Source organism: Tasmannia lanceolata, unplaced genomic scaffold (genome assembly GCF_043159265.1).
Source record: "Tasmannia lanceolata isolate RefF3 unplaced genomic scaffold, GAP_Taslan_0.1 ptg000002l, whole genome shotgun sequence".
Lineage (NCBI taxonomy): Eukaryota > Viridiplantae > Streptophyta > Magnoliopsida > Canellales > Winteraceae > Tasmannia > Tasmannia lanceolata.
In genome coordinates, this window is record NW_027518679.1 from 54223208 (window position 1) to 54239120 (window position 15913).

Here is a 15913-nt window from a genome sequence, read left to right on the forward strand (position 1 = left end):
CCGGTTCACAATTCTTGTATTTTGGTGTCACCCATTGGCAATTTTTCCTTATAAGTTTATAACCTTATCCCTCTACATAAGCCATAATCATATTATTTCCATCTAAATAGTGGTAAGGAAAATATTTCCTGGAAAAATAATTCTGCATTAAATGTTTTTCTTGCTATCCCAAAAAAAAAAAAACAAAGTACAAGAAATTAATTTTTTTTTTCTTTTCGAATTTTCTGGAAAAGTAAAATCTTACCGGGTGAGATTTATGCGAATTCATGACTGATTCGTTCTCTCTTTGTCTTTTATTAAAAAAGTAGCCGTCCAAGAAAATCCATTTCCGGTACAACCAATGGCGCAAATCAATAATTAAAAAGGGTGATGATAAATTTGCACCCCCTGTAGGATAATTCACGCCCCTTTAACGTGATTTTACGTCAAAAAGCGTCAAGTCTGCCCCAATTCACGCTATAATGGGTGCGAATTATCCTACAGAGGGTGCGAAGTTATCATCTTCCATTAAAAAATGCATCACGAAAAGACCCTTAGTTTTATAAAATCTTTCGAAAATACCCTGCACCCGGTCTGGTTCACCATCTTTTTAGACAAAGTGGACACGTGGGTGGTCAACCAATAATCTGAACCGCCCAAAGGTGGAGCCCGCCATGGAATTGCCTTATCCTGGAATCATGGCCAAAAGTGGATTTAAGTACGATCGAAGGTGGGACCGTTGGATATATTTGTATTATCGTTGATCGGATGGTTAGGTTATCCAGTCCTAGTGATTTCAAAGTCAGGTGGGCCCCGAAAGAAGATCTAATCAATTCTCACCCACGTGTCGTCAGTGTGGCATAATAATACTCTTCTTTAGAATAACACTATTTTATTCTCATGAATTTCGTATGAAATTTTGAACAACTAATATTAAAATAAATATTTAATATTTCTTGGGGCCCACTTAGTGGACTCGTTTGAACCTTGAAATTTTTTATTTTCAAGGTTGGAAAAATTGCCAAACGGGGGACACCAAAATACAAGAATTGTCGAACGGGGGACGCAATTTTGAAAATTTGTTAAATGGGGTTGATAGCCCCCTTTTGAGAGTTTGATAACCCCATTTAGAGGGTTGGTGACACCCTTTTAGAGACTTGATAACCCCCATTTCGTCCCTTCTAACAATTTTTCAAAAGTGTGTCCCCCGCTGGCAATTCTCGTATTTTGATATCCCCCATTGGCAATTTTTTCTTCTCCGTTAGCCTGCTGGCAAAAGCCCGGTTGAGTTTAGATTTCCCCAATCAAGAATGCATACAAAATTAAATTTTTTTTTTAAAAAAAAAAAGTCATTCCGGCCTCGGCATGATCTGAATACCACCTCTTGGGATAGGAATCAGATTATGATATTTTTCAAAGTTTAATTCCACCCTGGTGTCATTTTCTCCCCTCATTGGTTCCGTTGATTATTTCATATTGCCCGCAGTACAAGCAAGCGCAGAGAAAAATTGTATTGGACGATCTGACCCGATCATTTGTTGGGCCGTGGCCGTGGGTTTGATTAGCTGTGCCCCAAGAATCATCTACATAGGATGATTCTACCACCTACTAGAAACCCCATGGATCAAAACTAAACTTATTCACAAGAATCCCCCTAAACTTTTCTTAATTACCATTTGCACCGTTTTGTGCATTAAATAGCTTTTAATAACCATTTTACCCTTGTTTATAGATACTGTAGGAATCCCTAAATTCTCTCGCATTAAATCGTTTAAATCTCTCTCTGTCTCTCTCTCTCTCCAAAGGGGCAGCATTTCTCTCTTTCCCTTTCTTTTAAAGGAGATTTTATATGGTGTAGACTCGTATAATTTATTATTATTTTTAAAAGTACTGTATGGGCCGCACCATAGGATAATCCAAACCATCCATTTGCTGGGCCACAACGTAAATAGGCTGTGGCCCAAAAATCATTTCCATAGGATGATCCCAACCTCCCGATCTATTAAGGTATCCATAATATGGCGTTCCTCTATAGATCGGGCTGTAGGAATGGAAATGATTTTGGGGCCACAGCCTATTTATGTTGTGGCCCATCAAATGGACGGTTTGATAATCCTATGGTATGGCCCGGATTGTACTTTTTGCTAACGAGTGCCCTTAGGGCACTTGTTAAGCATCATTCAATTGCCTAGGGATCATGAATTTACACATACTTTAAGGAAAAGATCTCAAAACAGCAAAAGTATGTGCAAATTCATGATCCCAGTGGCAATTAAATGATCCTTAATAAGTGCCCACTCGTTAGCAAAACCCTTTGAAAAATATTGAACTATACTGGCTTACACTGTATTAAATATTGCCTATATTTGAGAGATTCAGATGATTTACTGCCTTTACTTAGGAAGTAAGAGATCTTAGGGGGCAAGGGTAAAATGGGTAAAAGAACAAATTAAAAGCTATTTAAGGCACAAAAACAAAACATTTGTAATTTAAAAAATTTTGGGGGGATTCTTGTAGATACGTTTTTATTCAGGGGTTTTTAGTAGTTTGCCCTTTTTAATACGAGAAACATTAAGACAAAGTTCTGCAAAATTGTCATGATTTTGGAGTTGCTTAGAGGAAATGTTTGGAAATAATTTTCAAGAAGTCATAGTTATTTGGTCATTACATAATTCTCCTACTCCTTTGACCAATTGAGATCTACCATTTGAATCAACGATTTAAAAGGTATTGATCAAGTATTTTTTTTGCCAACTTTCTTCCCCTAGTCTAGGGGTGCAACTTGGGTCTACCCAAACCCAACCCAACCCAACCCGAGGAGCCATTTACTCAACTCGACCCGACCCGACCCTAGTTCAACCATACTCAACCCGAGTTTTTAAGCTTACTTTTTTTTAAAATAATAAAATATGTTGGGTCTCAATCAGGTCGGGTTGACCAAACCCTCAACCCGAACTCAACCCGGGTTGGGAAAACTCAACCCGAACCTGACCCAACCCGACTTTTTTTTTTTTTTTTTTCTGGTTGAACCTCACCCGAGTTGCACCCCTATCCCCTACTTCACAACTATCGAGAGTCCAGAGCATGTGAGCCCCTCCGAGAGTTTGCGCCTTCCCATGGACAGCTTTCCAAGCTAAAATCCAGACAGTCCACTATCTCAGTCAACGTCATATGCGTATCATCAACCATTGCACCCTCTGTGTAGATTAGAGGTGCAACTCAGGTCGGGTTCAACCCCGAAAAAAAGTCCGGTCGGGTTGGGTTTTTCCTAACCTCGGTTGAGTTCGGGTTGAGGGATTGGTTGGCAACCCGACCGAAGTGAAACCCGACATTTTTTTATTTATTTTTAGTTTTTAGTAAACTTAAATACTCGGGTCAAGTAGGGTTCGGCTTGGAAAAAAGGGTTCCTCAGGTTGGGTCGGGTTAAACCTCCTTGGGTTGGAACTCGGATCGGGCTAAGGTTTGGATTGAGTAAATGGTTCCTTGGGTCCGGTTCGGGTTGGCCTCAACCCGACCCAACCCGATCCGAGTCGCAATCCTAGTTTAGATGCGGATGAATCATTGGATTTTGCTAGGAGATATAGTCATGTTAGGAACAATACAACCTTTTGTTAAAGACCTTCAGGTGGATCAATGTCTGATTTGTTCTAGCTAACTAGCATGCTTAGTTTTCATTTGGCTTTTAGGGTTTTGTTTCTGTTCTTTTTGGGGCTTTTAGGTTTTTATATTTTTTTTATAATAAAGGAGCACTCATAGGGAAGCCGGAAGGTATAGTTTTAAATTTGGATATGTTTCTTTCTCCCTGGCAATGTGTAAGAGTGTCATATTAGGAGCCCATGTGATTATCAATTCACAAGGATCGACATTCCAACTACTCTTCCTTTTCTATTTATCTACTACCTTCTAAAAATCCACTCTTCTACCTCATATTTTGAGCTTTAGCTTTATTTTTACCTCTGAAAATTTTGGGCACGAGAGGAGATATTTTCATTAATAGTACTCGTGTATGGAGAGTACCAATTTCTAGTTAATTACTACGAAAAAAAAAAATGAAAGCTGATGCATGCCAAATCGAGAGATGTGATTTTTTTTGAAGAAAAATACCAAGGCTCTCATTGTATTGGAGTTTGAGAATTGTTTCAAGTCCAAAATTGATTATTGGATTCAAAATTGCATTCATCTTTTAGTCTAATAATCAGTTTTGGACTCAAAAATCGATTCTCAAAATTCAAAACGAACAGGCCTAAACAGAAAATATGTCTGGAGAAAACTAATTTTAATAAAGCTTTGTGAAAAGTAGAACAGGACTTTGATTTATATATGTTAAAGTATAAAAGATAAATAACGCATTTCTCCAACATCTTAAGCTTTTGGAGAAGTTGGTTAGTTAGCGAGGTATCAGAGCCAAAGATCTCGAGTTCAAACCTCCCGGATAGCAAAAATCCACATGCAATGGTCGGCCCAAAGTGGGACCACATGTGCAACGTGTTTGCCGAGTGGGTCACACGTGCGGGAGAGTGTTAAAGTATAAAAGATAAATAACGCCTTTCTCCAACAGCTTAAGCTTTTGGAGAAGTTGATTAGTTAACAAATGGGCTTAATACCCTCTTGTTGGTCAACTTGAGTCTAGACCTTGTTGGAATACATAAAGTCCATTTCGGATTCCATAGCATCTAACCATTTTGCTCGCATCAATGTCTAACATCACCTCTTTATAGTTAAAGGCGTTATTTATCTTTTATACTTTAACAATATATATCATAGCAATACCATGGCAAACCTAGAATAATAAGGGGCGGTTTCGATGTAGGAAAAAAAATTCAGAATTTTTTTCTTAGGAAATGATTTTTCTATTGTTTTTGGAACTTATTTTTTATGGATTATTTTTTCCAAAATAAATCATTTTCCTTTGTAAGAAAAACTGTCACTATACCATAGAATTTTATGAAAAATATTATTTTCCATCATTTTCTTTCTCCTAATTAAATCCAAAATAAGGACCCTTGAAAGTGCAGATTTATCATCTCCCAGAAGAAGATTAGACTGAACACCCTTCTGATCCGTTTATGAACACAAACAAATAGGAACCTATGGAAATGATAAATTAACAAACCTAAATTTAAAATGGTGATGCATTATCCACTAGCCAAAGCTAGTGCAGCAAAAGGTGTTGGGTTTTTGTCTGAAGACAACTTTCAAGGCTCATCCAATCAAGGGTTGTCATGTGCCCATCCACTAGGCTTTTTTTGCACTAGTCAAAAGTTGGGGCACACTTGGACTCAGACATCAGGAGGGTAAATGCAAAGTACTTTAGGCTACAAATGCTGAGTTAGTGGTTTAGTTGACACAAAATCAACTGTTTGTCTTTTCTTGGAAGAACCTTAAACGAGGCTTATGGATCAAGGGCCTAGGATCATTAGTCTCAATCTGAAACGAACAGGGCCTAAATGGGAGCCAATTTCAATAATAATCTTTCGCTATCGTCAAGGTGGGCTTGAGTGAATTAAAAATTACCATTCTCGTGATTCTCATTTTGAAAGTCATAATCAATTCTCTTTCTGGTGAGTGTTTTGTCAACCTTGAGGTCCCAAGTTCAATCCTACCTTACCTATCAAAATGAAATAGCATTGGTTGAGTTATAACTAGGGTTGGATTCTTTAACCATTCTCTTGCTTCTCATTCTGAAAGTTAGAATCAATATTTCTGATTCTAAGGAGTGTTTTCTCAACCTCGAGGCTGCAAATTCAATCCTACCTTACCTGTTTGAAAACAGCCCCCGATGTAGATAGGGTGTGCCCAGGGGTAGGATGATCCTAACTCTCCGGTTTGTGCAGGTTTCAAATGAACAGCACAGTATAGAAACTCCACAAATCGGAGGGTTAGAATCATCATATGAAGAAATTTTTCTGGGCACACCACCCTATTACGTCAGGCTCAACAAATAAAAGGTTTGGATCACCCAAATAATGTGGGCGCCACTGTTTTTTTGGGCCGGCCCCCATATAAAGAATTGTTTTTCTTTGTTTACCAACCTCATCACTTGCTCACCTCAGTCACCGCCCTCTCAAATCTCTCTCCCACCAGCCCTCTTCACCCTTCTCTGACCCTAGATAAGCAAAATATTCCATGAATTTTTTTTCCATGGTTGCCAAACATGCCTTGAATCTTTGGAAAGAAAGAAATTTTTTCTGCCAGAAATGGCATTCCTGCAATCTAAACTTGGGAAAATCATGGGGGTTTACAGTACTATTTTTTGTTAGCAGTCAAAAAGCATATGACTAAGACGAGCGACTTGGGTGATGTGAAAATATTACATGCTTGAAATTACAGGTGATTACATTTAAGTGAAGTAGCCATAACACCCAACATACCTATTTGAATTGCAAATAGGAATAAGCCCCAAACAAAGCAAAACCATCAGAAACCAAAAATAAAAGAAAAATATCATCAGAGAATCCTTATCTCCCTAACGCGATTTTCGCCACACTACTGAAGGAGAAGGCTGTATGAAGGCATGTCTTCCAAGCGTGTTATTTCTTCAAGCAGCATTTCTCTCTCCAGTTGACGCCGTGTGGATTTCATCACTGACTGGGGAAAGGGAAAAAAAAGACTTGAAATTAATTACTAGGGTTGGACAAAGAGCGAGAAATTTAAAAAAAAAGAAAAAAAAAAAGGAGAAGAGAAGAAAAAAGGGCTTCAGGAGGAACTGAGTGATGTACATTGAAGTCCATGTATGAAGCATGCATGTCAAGCCATTGTCGATCCATCAACTTGAATGTTATACAGTACAGAAGATCAAATGCCCGTTCGTTTTCTGTGACATTACCACATATTACAATGACATAAACAAAAACAATTTTGCAAAATGAAAATGCATAGAACGTTTTCGCATTAAACTATTTTAGAAACTTTAGTAAAATCAAGAGCATTGCTTATCATTTCTTCAGTTTTCTTATAAACTTTCTCACAATGGAATTCGAACTTAAAAATACAGACCCACCACTGTGCTTATTCTAATTAGTTTTGACTTTTGACATTTTACTTTTTCTTTTCTTTTTTTTTCTTTTTTTTTAAAATAAGATTTGACATTTTAGTTGCAAACCTAATTTAACAAGATAGGTGGCAAATGCATGACTTCTCAGAAAGAACTATAAAACTAGAAAGAACCAAGACATACCTGAAAGAAGCTTCAAAAAAACTGCCCCCATCATTGTCCGTGGTTTTGCTGTCAGTTCCAAAGGCATTGTTGTTAAAAATAATTTATTTGCAGAAAATGGAAAACTGCCAAAGTAACCCCATTTCCGAGTAAACTCAACTCAACAAAGCCTTTGTCTCAAACTAGTTGGGGTCGGCTAAATGAATCCTTTAGAAAAAAAACTTTTCAAAAAATTTCGAACTGGCAAAGCATCCTTCAGAAGGTAAAAGTGTCCTCGCAAAGACTCACAGCTCATTATATGACATCACTGTCATTGGACTAGGAGAATTTATTGAATTCAGAAGTAATATTCCATAAATTTGCTCCCAAACACATACATTTTGGTAAGTTTCTTTGTTTCCTTCAAAACAAAATGCCTATTGTAGGAGAACACAAAGGTAGAAAGATACTAACCAGCTTGGAGATCAAGCATCTGAATGAGCATGAATGTGATGTTTACACCGGCTACTGCAAATGGATATTCCCACATGGCTCGATCACCTGCCTGCTTTTGGAGAAGCTCCTGAAAGGGTTTCTGCATAAGTGGTGAGAACAAACGCAAGGCGGGTGAGAAGAAAAGGTATGCCAAATCCTAGACTGGCCTGGAACTCCGGAAAGAAAAATAAATTTGGTCACAGAGTGTAATATTCAATAAAACATTAGCGGAAGAGCACTAGCAGGCCACTCTGGACATGAAGCAAGTTAGGTCATCCAGTCCCCTACGGCGGGAGCGTCCGGTGGCGTACGTCTTCATTATCACGGTAATCATTGTGTTTTCTGTATCAGGGGGCATCTTGTTCCCCATCTTTTACTTTGTATTGGATATTTCATTGGATCAATAAAGTCATCTTTAAAATAAATAAAAAACAAACAAAAAACTAATAGAAGTGATGGAGGGTATTGAATGACTGCCTTACTAAATAGGGGGGTTGGAGGGGGTATCAGGTGTTGGAATGGCAGTTGGGGTTACAGGGAATGGGAAAGAAAGGTGCCCAGGTAGGTTAGCTTTGACGAAATTTGAAAAAAAGGAATGTCGGATGGTGAGAAAATTGGTTTAATGGAGCGGGGCGGGAGTGAGAGATGGGGTTTGTCAGGATTTGGGTGGGATGATGGCGGGATTGAGAAAGAGCGGTGGGCAATTCATTTAAAAATATATTGCAAAACCGTGTCAGTAAGTATTCTATGTCGACTTTATAGAATATGTAGGTAAGTATTCTATGTTGACTTTATAGAATTGAGGTCCTTTTGTTTATTGCAAGTAAAAAAAACACAGGAACTATGCAACTCAAGGGAACAAATCTAGCTATGCTTTGTAAATCATGTACAAAAAATCTAACACTGCTTAGGTGGATTTGAAAATGGGGGATGCACCTTTCTTTGACACTTCATAATACAAAATTCAAGATTTGAGAGTAACATGATTCTTCTGAGACACTACGACCCAACAGATTCCTTACCATTAGCTGTCCATGCAAAAAGCAATAATTCCATTTGAATTAATAACAAGGATGCTTGGCTAGACAAACATCACATATGCAAGGCTACCAACAAGGACAATTTGATAGGAGACCAAATGGAATATTTAACTCTTGCAAAAAACATGTGCCATACCTTTAGCTCAGAGAATATTAACTCTTACAGAAACATGAAAGGGATAATAGAAATAGTACAACTAAATGAAATATTAGGACAGATCTCTACATTGTTGGTGTAGGAATAATACAACTAAATGACATATTAGGATAGATCTATACAATGTTAGTAGGGAAAGAATTTTTCCTTGTACCTTATATATACGACTTGCAATTCCTTATAGATTATAAGAAAATATATATGAAACTAAATAAAGAAACACAGTTCCTACATAACATAAAGGAACATAGCCTTGGGTGTCATCCCTGGATAATCAATGCCCAATTAAGTGCCCAGAAAAAGCATTAAATCCAGTTTAGGGATATTAATTCAGATTTAAAGAAGATTGGCAATGCAATGAAGATAAGAATATGATCGCTCGAGTTCAATTTTTTTTCTTCAAGCTTTCGGGAGAGGAATGACAGTAGAAAAACAAGAGGACTTACGGGATAGGTCTTTGCAAAGAACAATAAATTCTCCAACGATATGAAACCACCACCCCTGGAACAAATAAACCAAAAATCATGTATAAAGCACAAAAACAATGAGGAATAACTTGAATCTTAGCAAATCGTGGATCCAAGCAGAGACAAGGAAAAAGTAGTACACCTGAAATCTGTGGATGGGTCCTTTCCTTGCCATCCCATTTCCTTCCACTGCTCAGAAACTAAACCATGAAATTCTTTTCCAGGAAAAGCAGCATACCAGAGAGCCCTCAAGGCTTCCTATGACAATGCAGCATTAAAAAATGATAGTGAGGAAAAGCCATCACTTCTCATAACATGATTTCTCAGATTATATTACCTGGTGCTCAGGCTTTGAACCATCATAGGCAACTTCTATGCGGCTTTGTAGCCTCTGCAAATACTCCTCCTGAAATTAGAAAAGCCATGAAAAAAGGATCCAACATTGGCGAAGTTATTTAAAAACTTTCATTGAGAAGAGAGTAAAAGTTGCCTAAAGAATCATAAGATAAGTCTGAATAAAATGACATAGGATGGAATAAAAAGAAAGCAAATTGTAGCCATCGGTGCAGTCCTTAGAAATGAGATGGGATCGTGAAACAGCACTTGCATTTTTCTCCTCCCCCCTTTCTCTCCTACATATTTCTACTTTTTCTTCTCCTTTAATGCCCTAAGTAGTGACATGGTATCAGAGCTTCAGATTAGATCCAGTCCTAGGTATTCTCCTTTTTTTATTTCCTTCCAGATTTTTTTAAATGGTGATATTTTATTAATAAGCAACAGATACCGCGAACTAGATGGTCAGGAAGACAACAGGAAAAAAAAACAAAGTAACAAAACAACAAAAAGTCAAGGGGGAAGATAGTCGAAAATCTCCAGCGCTTGTCTTTCTTTTCTTCTATATATCGTTTTCTGATCTACTTGGAGACCAGTTGAAGAACCCTAGATCTGGGGTTTTCACGTGTGCAGCAACCACAATGGTTGGCTGTGGTTTCAGTGTGTGTTATGTTCGTGTTCTCCTCTTTTGAAAATCGATAATAAAAGAGGATCTTTAGGCTCATTATATATGAAGCTGTAGTAAATGTACGGTTGGTATTTCATGTAGTGAATGTAAAGTGAAGTACTTCTACTGGTTGTTTCGGGTGTACTTATCATTAGCCAAATGCGGAGTACTACTTCCTGCAGCAAGCTCAATATTTGTGATTGTTTCATTCTTCTTCTCTATCATGAATGGCAAACCAAATGGAAAATTGGGTGTGGTTGGGCCCCCTCTGAGTTCCTTGGGCTGCAAATGGGTTCAATCAAATTGAATGGAACCAAATTCCTACAATGGTATAAAGCAGTCAAAGTTTTTCTTGTTGCTTGAGGCAAACTAAAATATATTAAACAAGACCAACCCTCTTCCAATACAACCAACTTATAATGAATAGGTTCAAGAAAATGCCCAAATCAGTATGGGGCCTGGAGCCATTCATAGTAAAAATGTTATGTTTTTGGATTCAGCTAAGGAGATTTGAGATTCCGTACGTGAGATGTACAGGTTTGACGAGAACTTAACACACATATTAGTTGTACCAAGAGATTTTTGAATGCCAACAAGAAGAAATAAATTTGGGTGAATATTATGCAGCATTGAAAATTATGTGGAAGGAACTTATGATGTACCAAGCTCTCAGGAATGACTTACAAATTACAAGGGCAGCAATGCGAAGAGTTTAGAGTTTCTAAATTCCTCTCTGGATAAAGGTATGAGTAAGATCCTATTAAAGCGGCCATTTCAAAAAAAAAAAGAAAAGATCCTATTAAAGCACAAATTCTGGGCAGCAAGGATATATCATCTTTAAATGGTACCTTTTCAAATCAACAAAGTGTTTCACTTGATGGAACTACTAATGTTGGACCTAGTAATAGGTTTATGCTTGTTAGTTGTTACCATTGGAAGACATGGCAGTGGTGGCTGTGGAAGAGGTAATCACAATGGTCGTATAGGTGTTGGTAGTTGTGATTCAAGGGGAGGCCACGAGCCAAGAAAAGAACACATTGTGATCTGAACAATCATACACATGATTTTTGTTGGGATTTACATGGTAAGCCAACATGGGCTAACCAGGTATCATATAATGAAGAGGGAATAGACTTCCAATTGTCTACTCATGCCTCCTCACAGATGTCAACCTCTAACGGCAACGTTGTCACTGTCACTTGTGATGAATATCATAAGCCAGTTAAGGGTCAGCCGCAACCTCATTTTTGTTCAACTTCCACTGTCACGCTCACCAATATGGATACAACTTTGCTTTCCTCGATGCCTTCAACTCTTTGAATCAGTGGCTTATGAGCATCTCTACTCAATTGATTGAATCCACTTTGTGAGCTTGCGCAAGCCGATACAGATCTCGAGGGAAACATGTGAAGCACACTCCATGTCTTAAAGGGTGAGTGGAGGAAGGCAATGGGAGGCATCCATGAGCAGTGCCACCGGTACATTAGGTTCATGTAAAGACGAAATATCGAACTCCTTACAGGAGGCCAGGGAATAGAAGACCAAAGTCATCCTTGAGAAGACAATGACGAATGGCTGAGCAGTCACTAATGAGGTGAAGAAGGTCTGAAGTTTGAATCCCCAGGCCAAGGTGATAGATTGCATGTGCAATGATACTAAGGAGTTGAAGAACTTCCTAGGAAAAGGGAATATGGTTTCAACTTTCCAGGGTACTAAGCTTGAAAACGAAGAAAACAAGGTAAGTATTGTAACCATGTATGTATCTTGCCAATGAAACTTCCTACAATTTGGATGACACTTAATAGCATCTGCAATCTGCCCCTCAGCATCGATTGCTTGATGTTTTGTCATAAGAACTTGTCTTTTAACATGATCAAGATATTTCCACTTGAGGAGCTTCCTCTTCTTTGTACTGGCCTATCTTGTCCAAACAGATGATCATTGTTTCCCTGCCAGATGTTACTATGGACCTAGCATGCCTTCTCAGCTAGCTTTCCACCTTTGCTTACTGAGGCCATCAATTCCAAAAAACGCCCTCTTTCTCCTTTGGTTGTTGTAAGATTTGGCAAACATTTTGAAAACTGGGGCAGGAATTTCTTTTGATGCTATGTCCTAAATGGAATTCGAAGATGGACGAGTAGATCTTATGATAAGACAATGGACAAGTTGGTGGTGTGATTACCACTTTAACGCAGTCATGTACAAACAAAACTACGATAGTCATCTAACTTAGATTAAATCCATCACACACACACACACACACATGTAAGGCTGCTGCTATGCACTTGCATGTGATGTCTATTATAAGTATAATGTATGAGTTGTCATTTTCTGAGGTGTGCACATGCTGTTGTAGGAGAAAATTGTTCAAAATAAACAAAACCCAATCAAAATGATACAGTTTTTTGGCTTTTAATAGCAACTTTCTTTGCGTTGGCCGTGTTGGACAGTTGATGGATGGGAATAGAGTGACTCACAAAAAACTTATTACTACCACGATTGGTATGCACTTTTCAGTACAAAAATCAGTCTTGTGCAATCATATTTCAACTGTGACAAACATAACAAGAAAATCAAGGTAAAGCATGAATGCATAAAAAATAATACAAAGGAAATGCAAAGTGGAACAAAGAAATGAAATTCAAGTCAAAGCAATCACAAGAAAATTACCTGGGAAGGGGTCAAGTCAAATGATGAACGAGCATCACTCTCCCTTCTCTGAGCACAAACACAAGAAAGGCCTTTCCCAAGCCATGCCGCTGATCCTGCTACAACCTCAGCTATAGTAAATATAAGACCAGCAGGTATCAAAACTTGAATTTTCAAATCATCAAATTGCCATTAAATGAATAACTACAGAAAATGAAAAACAGAGAATTTCCAACGGTTTAAAAATGTCTGTGTGTTGTATGAGTTCATCACACAAGGGAGCCACAAGATGTATAGCGAACATGATACATTGGAAGTTTCTAGAATAATGTTCCCAACTCATTTGACAGAAGGTTCCTTTGTTCATTAAATGATGAAGTGAAAAGATACAAATACAATATGGTGGGCGAGAAACAAACAGAAGAAAATGTCCAAATTATGAAACATGGCAAGAGAAATGCATCAACAAATAAGGTAAATTAGAATATGCCTTACCTAACCCATAATCCTGTAAGCATAATAAACAATAGGTCATTGATCAAACAATAATATATTTCATTATCCATGCCATAGCCATCCCTAATAATCCATACGATTTGAGAAAAAATTGCCTCTTACGATTTATTCCATGACCCTGAATAATTATTTGAGTAATATAATGGATGAATTTGTAATTTTTGTTGACTTTCTTTCCAAGGATTTAACACACGCATGCACGCACATATATGATGTGTTCTAAACTGAAGGGCGCCCTTGTAGAAATGAGGCAAAAGGGGGGCCCCATTGGCTGCAAGGAGCAGATGTGTATTTATAATGGCTGAAAGTCAAATTGCATTGAATGCATAACCGTCCCTTGCAGCCAATGGGGGCACCCTTTCACCCCATTTCTGCAAGGGCGCCTCACAGTTCACACACACGCGCGCGCACGCACACACACACAGAGAGAGAGAGAGAGAGAGAGAGATTTTCTCATATCTAACTCAACTCAAACATAATCTTGGGCATTACATTTTTTTTCTTCTAATATTCATCTTGGAAATTACATTCCCTTTATTTATTTTTTATTTTTACATTACATTCCTTTTATCTAACTCAAACATTATCTTGGATGTCAAATTCCTTTTGTTGGTAACTGCATGCACTTTGTTTGTTTGTTTGTTGTCCAACTGAAAATACAAAAGCTATAAAGTGATATGCTTTGGTGCTAGACAAACCTTAAATCCACAGTTCCCACTCCACTTCATACAAAATTCGGCTACAAAATTCGGCAACTAAGGGGCCGTTTGGATATGCAGATTTTAGAATCTTGGATTTCCTAAAAATCTTGGATGGGAGACGAGAGAAGAAATCTCAAGATGGGGGAGAAATTTCTATTACCTGGATTTCTTAAAATCCAGGATTCTAAAGAGAAGCTAAACCGACAGTCTCCTTCTTCTCTTGTCTCCCATCCATGATTTTGAGGAAATCCAAGATTCTAAAATCCGCGTATCCAAACGACCCCTAAAGAAACATAAATGATGCTCATGGATATGCAACGCGGTGTTAGCTACCCCCGTTGCTTTCAAAGACTTAAATACCATCTAATCTCCATGAACTCAAAACAAACACGAATTCTATGGAATATACTCATAAGAAGCCATCATACCACCGTCTTTAACTAAGCTAATCGAAAATTCAGAAAAATAGGATTATCCAAATAAAAATAACTAAATTTCCATTGCATACCAGAGGACGAATGGCAAGCACTGCTCCGCTCAATCCCTTGCGAGATCCTCCTCACCGCAACAAAGGATCCACCACGTTCATCCATGTCCAATGCTAAACCATCGATCCACAAATCCGATCCAACATCTCAAAGTAAGACTCCTCAAAATCTTCTACGTCAATAGAAAACAGGGGAAAGTGGTGAAATCGAAAGATTTCTCCAAAAGAACTCGTTGAAATCCAATCGCATCTCATCAAAATCAGCAAGAACGTATCAAACAGCACCACATGTTTGTTTCCGCTTTTATGAAAAGCTAAAATGAGGGAATCTAGCGTTTCTTCGACAATTCGAATCGAAAGCTCCAAATCAAATCACGTCTAATCAAAAGAGAAAAGAAAATGGAGAAATCTAGGGTTTCTTTGACGAAATCTAGGGTTTAACTCAAAGGAAGAAATTCAGATCAATTTAAAGCTCAATCAAAGCCATCAAGAGCGAATCAAAACCGCCATTGATCTCGCCAATGAAGAATCGAGGGCTGCAAAGACGGGGAAATCTAGGGTTTTTTGGAGCCCTAAGATTTCAAGATATGCAAAAAGACGCCCTACAAGCTGCTCTCCCACTCCTCCATTCTACCCTTTATTTGGAAATATTCTGTTTTCGCGTTTCTTTGGTGGCGTTTCTTTAAGATCCGAGATTTCGATAGTTTACGAACAACGAGTGTCTTTTCTGGTGTATTTTAATTTTGAAGGACAATATAAAAAGATCGAATCATTTGACGAGGGAGGAAAAGAGATGATAAATTCGCACCCTCAATCGGATAGCTCACACCACTATTACGTGAATTGCAGCAGACTAAAGCTATTTGAAAGTTGAAAGGTGCGAATTATCCTACAGGGAGTGCGAATTTATCATTACCCATTCTAAAATGGCCAAAAACCTGAATAATTTTGATGCTGGACAGATAAGGAATTAAAAAATGATGTGAGGTTATTTAAGGAAAATAAGGCTCTCCCCTCTCTCTCTCTCTCTCTGCGTTGAGTTGATAGATCATGGACTTGTTTGTTGGGTTGTTAGACTTTTAGCCGACATGTCAAACGTCTAAGCATGTCTGCTTTAAAAGCTTTAATTGGATTTGAGTATTGTAACACCCATTAAAAGCTTTTTTAAAAACGTAAACATCCATTAAAAGTTAATTACAAAAATAAATGGTTTGATTAGACCATCAGAATAAGGGGACCCCACAATATTTTTTTTCTGCACCATATAATTTCTCCTACTTTAGTCCC

General features: G+C 38.0%; 1 protein-coding gene across 4 annotated transcripts; it reads right to left on the bottom strand.

Annotated features, from left to right (window-relative positions):
- Positions 1-6276: 6276 nt before the first annotated feature.
- Positions 6277-15370, bottom strand: LOC143879119 (uncharacterized). 4 transcript variants are annotated; one of them, XM_077381314.1, is made up of 9 exons: positions 14648-15370; positions 12944-13053; positions 9611-9679; positions 9416-9531; positions 9253-9307; positions 7589-7697; positions 7157-7204; positions 6699-6793; positions 6277-6567 (listed from the first exon to the last, which is right to left on the bottom strand). In XM_077381314.1, exons 1-9 carry the CDS (start codon positions 14730-14732, stop codon positions 6466-6468), a joined length of 789 nt encoding a protein of 262 aa, XP_077237429.1. In that variant the 5' UTR covers positions 14733-15370; the 3' UTR covers positions 6277-6465. The 4 variants fall into 4 exon arrangements, with proteins under 4 accessions (XP_077237429.1, XP_077237435.1, XP_077237424.1 ...); XM_077381320.1 differs by having other exon boundaries at positions 7589-7709; positions 12944-13038; positions 14648-15366; XM_077381309.1 differs by having other exon boundaries at positions 7589-7709; positions 12944-13041; positions 14648-15366.
- Between the last annotated feature and the right edge of the window lie 543 nt (positions 15371-15913).

Coding starts and splice junctions, on each gene's coding strand:
- LOC143879119 (XM_077381306.1), bottom strand. CDS start 14,732: ATGGATGAACGTGGTGGATCCTTTGTTGCGGTGAGGAGGATCTCGCAA. Junction 9,308..9,415: donor GACCCATCCACAGATTTCAG/GTGTACTACTTT, acceptor TATTTGTTCCAG/GGGTGGTGGTTTCATATCGT. Junction 6,568..6,698: donor CTTCATACATGGACTTCAAT/GTACATCACTCA, acceptor CCCTTTCCCCAG/TCAGTGATGAAATCCACACG.